The sequence below is a fragment of the Phragmites australis genome, chromosome 22, assembly GCF_958298935.1.
Source record: "Phragmites australis chromosome 22, lpPhrAust1.1, whole genome shotgun sequence".
Taxonomy (NCBI): domain Eukaryota; kingdom Viridiplantae; phylum Streptophyta; class Magnoliopsida; order Poales; family Poaceae; genus Phragmites; species Phragmites australis.
In genome coordinates, this window is record NC_084942.1 from 7,406,783 (window position 1) to 7,415,717 (window position 8,935).

General features: G+C 40.5%; 1 protein-coding gene across 4 annotated transcripts; it reads right to left on the reverse strand.

Moving 5' to 3' along the window:
- Positions 1-1,683: 1,683 nt before the first annotated feature.
- On the reverse strand, positions 1,684-8,465 carry LOC133904817 (uncharacterized). Of its 4 annotated transcripts, none has more exons than XM_062346391.1 (4): positions 7,842-8,465; positions 2,860-3,203; positions 2,671-2,779; positions 1,684-2,054 (listed from the first exon to the last, which is right to left on the reverse strand). In XM_062346391.1, the coding sequence occupies exons 1-2, from the start codon at positions 8,354-8,356 to the stop codon at positions 2,942-2,944; spliced, it is 777 nt and encodes a 258-aa protein (XP_062202375.1). In that variant the 5' UTR covers positions 8,357-8,465; the 3' UTR covers positions 1,684-2,054; positions 2,671-2,779; positions 2,860-2,941. The 4 variants fall into 4 exon arrangements, with proteins under 4 accessions (XP_062202375.1, XP_062202376.1, XP_062202373.1 ...); XM_062346392.1 differs by having other exon boundaries at positions 1,684-2,105; XM_062346389.1 differs by having other exon boundaries at positions 2,671-3,203.
- Between the last annotated feature and the right edge of the window lie 470 nt (positions 8,466-8,935).

Genomic DNA, 8,935 nt, shown 5'->3' on the forward strand with positions numbered 1-8,935 from the left:
GATTATTTATGAAAATAGGTTTTAAACCTATTCTACTGATGAAGCTATTCAATAATCTTAGAAAATTTTAAAAAATTGTAAATTCTGAAAATCAGGGTGTTACACATTTGCATTCACCCCCGGCACACAAAGTATGACAGAATGCACAGAAGTAACTAACAATGACGGATAACATCTTTAATCTAATAAATAGAATATTCAGATCTCTAATCTAATAAGTGAGACATCTGATCATTTTTATTTTACATCTGCCACTGACGTCCACAGCCTCCATCTGTCCTACTGGCTTCTCGCGCTGTTCATGATCTGGGGTTGCAAGCCACAATGGAGGATGACAAGATGTCTCCGGCGTCAAGAAAGCAAGTAGCAGTTTGATCATGGCATTCTCATAGTCCAAACAGGTACTAGAACTCAGAGTTTGTGATTTTTGAGTAGATATAATTATAACTAAATACTCCTTCGTCTCAAAATATAGGGCAAATTAGTATTTAAAAAAGTTAAACTTAATAAATTTTTACCAACAATTAGTTAAATTATATACATGTTTTAATATACAAAAGTTGTATTAATATATCTGTATTTTATAGATCTTTTAATACAATATTGATTTTATAGCAATTAATAATATATTACAAAATAAATTAATGATCAAAGTATATTTTTAAAGATTTTTCTAAATCTTAATATGCCATATATTTTGGGATGGAGGGAGTAAGAAATACGAGGTTAGTGGGGGCCCGGGGTGGGGTTGCAACCCATTGACCATTAATTGTATAATAATTGTCTATATTAATTGCTCCCGTTAAGGTTTCATAACTTTAATCAATAGTTTCTCAATGACTTTTTTGGCACCAAATGTTTGGCGCTGAGTTGCATGTACTACTGAACTTCCCGCGACATGCATGTACTACTGAACGTCCCGCGACAAGCGGGTCCACATGATTATTTGTGGTAAGAACTAGCGTGCATACTGCATACTTAACGTTTTCCAAGTGGTTTCTCAACAGTAGTATGACATATTAGCGTAGCCAAGGGCACAATATAGGATGATGCACAACAACAGAGGCATGATGATCGCATAGCTATCATCTATTGTGCGCCATAGCGGAGCCGAGGACACAGGGCGAGCCCAGTGACAGAAGTTCGAGGTGTCGAGGCAATAATATACTTTCCTAAAGCAGTGCATATGCATTATTCCAATTTCTGAAATAAACTGGCGACATAAAATTTTGAAATTGTATGTGGCGTTTGGTTCATGGTTTGTCAGTTCCATTGAGTTATTTCTAATTTGGTGGTTGATAAACATAGACGAATGCGTAAAAATTCTCTTTGCAAGTGTCCAGAATCCTACGCCATTGTAAGCCATGCAAAGTGGTTGGCTGCAGGCAACAGATGATAAGTGGAAGGAAGTCATGCCCCAAGTAGAGTATATGTAGATTGCAGGAACATGCTCTATGTTGTGGGATGAGCTCACAGTTATGTAGAAGAAAATGTATGATGTCATGTATTTGTTCAACATGATGCATCATGTCCAAAATTGGGCATGGCACCTTCTATCAACATATCAAGTTGTCAACATTCAGGTTGCAACTGAACAATGAGTTGCACACTAGTCTAACTCTAACAAAACAACTCTACCACGAAGCAAGCATAGACATCAAAAATAACACAATCCGATCAACCTTGGAGTCATGGTTTGCAAGCTAAATTTAGCCCCAAAACACGACGAGTGTTCAATGCTATGTTGCAATTCCAAACATAAATATTAAAGACCTATACCTAGAATCCATAATAATGACAACAATTTATGACGATATGTACTTACATTTCTGGTGTGACCACAAGCAATATGGAATATAAGTTACATACAAGTCTCATATTGAGAAACTGTAACATAGAGATCAACAAACTTCCAGGCTGGACATTTCCCGAAAGGGTGAAGACTAAGGGGAGAAGGAAACTGTAACAAGTCTTCAACTAGTCGGGTTAGCCTGATCTGACCATCCAAGACATTGTACAACCCCCTCCAATTCCTTGAACTTTATTTGGCATTCCTGTCATAGAATTCAGTGTCACGATGAGTGTTCGCAGAGCATGAGATATAACTGCATAATACACAAATAAACGGCTGATGTATCATTGTGCTACTGCAAATCCAATTAGCAGTACACAAAAGCGCTCACTATGTATACTTGTGTAGGATACTAGGATGTTAATACCGAAATCTAGACACTCAGGACCAAAAAGAAGTTATTTATAATTTCCTTAAACATCTGCACACCCACCAGCACTGTAAGGAGGGTAACACTGTTTTTTTGTATATACTTCCGGACATTTCATCCACTAGAATTAGGAAAAAATATATTGGTACTGCACATGTAACAGTTTTAAATACCCATTAGAAAAATCAATACATGGCCCAAAGCTAGCCTAAAAAAAATCAAGTTATTATTCAAATGTATCATCAATGAAGCAGGAGATTATCATAACGCTACAAGGAATAAAGGCATTTTCATCCACAGTTAAAAGTAAAGCAAAATGCACTTTTATCAAAATAACTACAGACTGTTGCAAATTTGCAAAAATACCCTTATTTGAATAGATATGTTTACCAACATGTATACATCAACAAATCAAAAGACAAATAGTGATCTAGTTGATTTTGCATACCTCCTGTGGCTGTTGAAATCTCAAAGTCCAAAATTTATTTCTTCCTTTCAAGGATTGAAGAGGGTAGCTTACAAGCAGCCAATTGCTCTAAATTGCATAGCATTCATCTCTGCAAGATTTTCGGCACTATAACATAACATTAAATAGTTTTACGGTTTCATTATTTCTTCTTTTGAAAATTAGGTGCACCTTAACACCTGATATCTACAACGGAATATCTCCATCTCTGTAGGGCCATCATGTACAAAGAGTTCATAGGCATCCAAACAAATCATTTCAATGACTGATAAGAAGGCGCATTCTTTGCACCAGTCAGGGATAGCTTTCTTTTCATCTGAATTTCGCGGACTGTTTCAGAAATCAAGAGACTCAATTTTGGAACACTTTTACTTGTCAAGGGAAGGTCAATTCCTGCATTTTTCAAAGCTTTGATGATGAGTTTCTGAGATTTTGGATCATGGTCAGCACATCGCAATGGAGTAATGCCTCTCAGAACGGGTTTTCCACAAGCTGCTTTCCCATTTGGCGTACCACTGCACAAAATCATCAGGGCAAAGAGTTTGAGATATATGCAGAAATATTTCTCAAGTACAAGATGAATGATCAATCTTAGAAAAATAAATTGGCATTGCACAAAATCATTCTTTTGTGCACTGTTATCATAAATGTTTCAAACATGCCCATTCCTATTTCTAAGACCCAAGAAATAGTCTTGATTACAAAATATAGTTCCTTGGACCAAGAATTCAAATCCATAATGTGTATAACACAGATCATTTATACCAAGACCTTAACAGATGAATAATATCACTAGCAGAGCAAAACTTCATGTGTATAGAACAATCAAGTTCTGGATTCGGTATACACCTAATCCCCAAAAAATCAAAAACTAGTTATCACACAGAATTTTCCAAAAAAAAAAAAAGGAAATGAAAGCCAAAACCTTATGTACATCAGGAAAAGAACTAAGAAAACATTGTCTAGGACACTCTGGTTCTGTGACCTCTCAGGAGTAAAAAATAAAACCAGGCAATTCACAAATTTATGTAATAAAGAGACAAACCAATGTTGTAATGTTATAGCTAAAAAACAATCAACTTCGCAAGGAACTGGTGCATTGCAGTTCCAAGTTCACCACCAACTTTGCAACTTGCAAAGAATAAACTAATTGATAAATCTCCATGCAGTAGCTCACATTCCATGTTCTGTTATTTCCATTATAGCAATCAGTATGGAGAACTGCCAGAAAAATTCCAAAAGCTAAAAATTAAAAAAAACTGAGGCATATTTTAGTCATATTGCTGCTTTTCCAGACAGTAGGTCAGAAGGTGATCGCAATAAATGATTGCAACTATTCCATGTATAGTAACATTTGGGAACACAAAATTGTTCAAGATTATATGGCCATTTTGCAGACAAAACATATCTTTTACATATCCAATCTTTAAAACAATCTTTCATTTCAAACAATCTTTAAAGATGATAATATTTAGGAGGTTCTTCACATAAAGTTGATAATGGATGATGGCATAAAAGCTCTCTTTTTCCGGTCTTTCTCGGAAACAAATGTGAATAACAGGCCACCAATGCAGCAAATCCAAGCGTCCAATACAGCAAGGCAGAAGGGAAATGATAATTTTTTATATAAAATAGCAAAACAATAAAATATTCTAATAAACCCTCAAAAATGATCACACACATGTTTAAAAGTCTAATTGTGCAATTTGTTTCTTTTAAATGAAAAGTCCAGCTATATTCCTCATTTGGCTATCGATTAACAGGAATGTGAAATCTATCAGTTCTACCCAAAAACAGGAACCAAAGCCTGGTCCTATCCATTTCCATGTAGGATCTTTTTTTTAGAACAAAGCCGGTAAAATTTATTTGTTAACATGCAGTATTGGTAAAATGTAATTTTGTTCACATGCAGTGTGGAGGTTCGAAACCCCACCTCTGCAACTCCACAACACACATCAGGCCCAAACGGGCAAATGGTCAAATAACCTGGGCTAAGCATGCGGACTTGCCCATCTAGACAGTAGGTAAATATAGCTTGTTATCACTAAGAAAGGTAAATATATTTTGTCATATTAAATACTAGAATATTAAAAACTAATATTTTTTTCTAGTCTAACCATTGAACTACTACTGGTCAGACCAACAATGACTGAGCCAGTCACTTCACTAACAATTTAACATCTATTGAATTTTATTGTTGCCCCAACAACATTTCCTCTTTCTCAAAACATAAAATTTTTCACGGCTCCCCATTGTCCTCACAAAATGAGACAGCAACAAGTCCGGATGAGATCAGGCCCGTTCACTTTGTCATTGTCACTTATCAAGACCACCTCCCTCGCTCATGAAGAGCCCGCTTTGACTAAAAACACATGTCCAAAGAGCCCCGCTTTCACTGAACACCAATGTCCAAAGAAGTATGCCAAATCGGCATTTGAATCCAACTCGGATTCGATACATGTGTCTATGTCCAAATGACATTTTGTGTCCAAACTTTATTTGCCGAATCGGACACCCGAATCTGAGTTAGATCATCCATGTCCATGTTAATGTAATACTAGCGGGAGGTGAGAACAGCAATCCGGACCAAGCATATGGTGGATCCAAAGATGAAGTGCAAGTCGAGCATTACAGAGTTGAGGGGATGGCATGGGTCAAGCTCAGCCACGATAGCTCAACTTGCTCACGTACATGATGGGACCTGCCGAGAGAGAAACGAAACTATATTGTATTCGAGTATAGCATATTTAGTATGATACTATTTTGTTGCGTCTCATTTTTTTCTTGTTTAATTCTTGTCTCCTTTGCCAATTTCTTCTGATGATGGGTTAAATGGAGGCGGATTCATGTTGCCTGATCTCTAGAACGACAGGAAGAGAAACGGTGTAATCCTTATTCTATCCGTGCTCGTGCTCCTTGGCGAAGGTGAGGTAGTCCCTACTCGTGCTCGGAGCACTTGAAGAATCCCTTCTCCCAACCTCTCCGCTTGGCTGGACAAGCTCATGCTCAGATCACTCAAAGAATCCGCTCTCCCTACTTGGCTTAGACAAGCTCACAGTCGGAGCACTGAAGCTGAATCCGCTCTCCGGATCTCCCTGTTTGGCTTGCCGCACCTACGGTCACTCACGTACACGCTCCATAAATTATTGCTCCCTAGAGATGTCGAGGCATATGCTTAAATAATCTCCCGATGACGTGACTCACTAGCAAGGCTAATAAATAGACATTAATTGTAGGTGCAAATCTTCATAGGAGCAAAACCAAATGTACAGAGATCATTAAAGAGTACAATTGCACGTTGGTCCCAAAACTTGGACAAGAGTTTCAGTTAGCAACCCCAACTTATCAACTGGCTTGCTTATCCCAAAACTTGTTTCAGTTAGTCAATTTTTCCCTTGTTGATAAGAAAAGATGGTGTGACGGATGGACTCCACTAGTAATGATAAAGATGATATGGCCCATTAGTGCTGGCCAAATGGACGGCACAGCCCAGGCCTAGTAGCAGCACAACACGTTTAGGCACAGCCCGGTTCAACCTATTAGCCAAGTGGGTCGTGTCGTGCCGGCCCGCGTGCCGAGCAGTCAGCCCAGGCACGGCTCACGTAAGATCGGCCCGTGCTGTGTCGGCCCATGGCACGGTAGGCCTGATGGACCTTTTTTAGCCCGTTAAGCACGTTACCCATTAGCTTTGAGCTCTGAGCGGCTGAGCCTCTGTCACTCACAGACTCACAGGAGAGTGAGAAATCATGTGGGCCCCACCCACTACATGCATTGATTCAATATTTCAATCCCATGTTGTATAGTGTACAGTGCCTACTAGTAGTAGTGCGGCTAGTGCCTACGCTAGTACGACTACGCTCTGCTGGACTGATGTCTGTTGGCCTGCTACTCCGAGTGCGACACATGACCCGCACGGCCGCAGGACGCGCATGGGAGATTGTTGTCGAGGGGCCCGAGTGCTGCGCCGTGCCGTGTCGTGGGTCGTATCGTGCTGGCTCAGTCCATAACGGGTTGTGCCATGCCGGTCCGGCGTGCCACGGTTTCGGCCTAGGCACGGCTCGGCCTGTCGTGTCGTGCTTGGGCCATGCCCACGGTACCGGGCCGCATGTCAGCCCATTTTGCCAGATCTATGGCCCATTGACTTTTGTTATGTGGCATGTGGTGAGTATAGGTAGCTTAGGCCCAAAATGCGCCTGAATAACAAATCCCAAAAAAGATCAAGTGTAAACTAGAAATATCTAATGATTTTTCAGAACATTTAACAGAATAATCACTCAGCAGGACCAAGCTATGACATCAGATCTACCTAACAGTTCAATTTCACCTTTTTCTCATTGACATGGGAAGGTACAGGGCCATGATAAGGCCATTGGGAAGTTGGGGGTATTAATCAAAATTCCTATGCCATATACTCAAGATATGATTGCATGATTTGACAAACCAAAAAAGTCTTGATAGATATATGGATACAAGGAATGAAGGATGGACCAGTAACAGAGTTCATGAGTTGAAGGATTCATGCTATATTCTTGTCATAATTTGAAGCTATAGTTTTAAGAACTGTCAGTTGACCCCTTCCTAAATTTGGTTCAGATTCTGTAAGACAAATACAGCGTTTAAGAAAACAGAGTTGCCTAGTTCATGGAGCAAAGCCAGGAGGCAGCTACAAGCCAGCTTCTGGTTTTGTTCTGTTCCGCCAGTTTTCATTTTCTGTTTCATACTATCATCATGTATATCCACAAGTATTAACACTCCACTGACATACTAGTTCCGGGTGCTATTTTAGCTAACCCCACTCAAAAGGGAAACAAGGAATTCGCGGGAACCAGCCTATTCCAACCAGAATTGTTAGCCTTGGTCAAAACGCGCAAAGATCAACTACCAAACATCTCTGTAAATCTAGTCCTCTTCCATTCATGTGTTATAAATAAAATCACCAACAGGGCAACCAAATCATTCAGCATAAACAAGTTCTCTAAAGAAACAACTATCACAAAAAGGTCTACAAGATTCATCTAGAAACAACAAAACGCACAAGAAAATTCCTCACCATCGTGATCAAAATTACAAAATGATCGTAGCACCAATCCAGAATAAAATAACAAAATTGTGAAGTTATAGAAACCAGCGTATCCTGGAGTCCCCTGGTATACCTTTGCTTAGTGATGAAGGCGCAGGGCTGGTACAGCTGCTGCTTGGGGTCCAAGAGGATGTGATTGAAGCAGTACAGCGACAGGGGCATCGCCTTGGCCTCGCAATTCGCGGCCACGCAACCCACCCTCCCGCCCGCAGCCGCAGGGGCGACGGCACCGACGACACCATTCACCAGCGGTCCGACGCCGCCACCATTCACCAGCGGTCCAACACCGCATCCATTCTCCGGCAGCGGCAGGGACGGCGGAGGAGGAGGCAGAGCGGACCGGGGCTCATCGAGGAGCACGGGGCTGGCGCCGTGGTCCCACCAATATTCGCCGTACCTGGCAGGGAGCTCGTCAGCGAGCGCCCAGTACTGAGCGCGGTAGAGCGAGTAGAGTTGCACCAGGTGGCACCGGCGCCGGCGGAGAACCTCCTCGCGGGATAGCGCCACAGAGAGGCAGAGCTCCACGTCCCGCGCCGCGCCGGCGAGCTCCAACGGCGGGTGAGACGGCGGCAGCGGGGGCTCGTCCATGGAATGGGTGGGGGTATTCCACGGCTAGGGTTTCGGGGAGAGGGTTTAAGCAAGCGGCGGCGGACCAGAAACGGCAGGTTGCCGCCGCGCCGGGAGGGGTGCAATTGATTTTTTTCTATCCTACCAGATATCGTACGTTCAAATACCATTTTACCGGAGTTTTTTTCTATTTGCCACTAAACACGGTTCAAATCCGGTTTCCCCTCACGTACAGTAATTTTTCCATTGTGAATAATAATCATGAGTTAAAAAAGACGCAAAAAATACATACTCTATAATTCCTAAGCAATCTATTTTAACTAGATTTAACTAAAAATCTTGTGTAGAATTTAAATTAAAAAAATTTAAAATGTGTTACTTTTGCAACTTTTAGTAATTTTTAAGTCCTCACAAAAATCTAAAAAAATCACTAATATTCCTATAATATGATTTAAAAATGTATAAAATTATCTACCACCCTAAATTATAAGGTGAAAAAATAAGTTACTTTGTAATGCATCAAGTGAGTTACTAATAAATAGTCATTACAAAATAACTCACTTTTTCAACTTATAACTTAAGGTGGAAAATAGTTTTATA

Coding starts and splice junctions, on each gene's coding strand:
- LOC133904817 (XM_062346391.1), bottom strand. CDS start 8,356: ATGGACGAGCCCCCGCTGCCGCCGTCTCACCCGCCGTTGGAGCTCGCC. Junction 3,204..7,841: donor GCCTTCATCACTAAGCAAAG/GTATACCAGGGG, acceptor GATTTTGTGCAG/TGGTACGCCAAATGGGAAAG.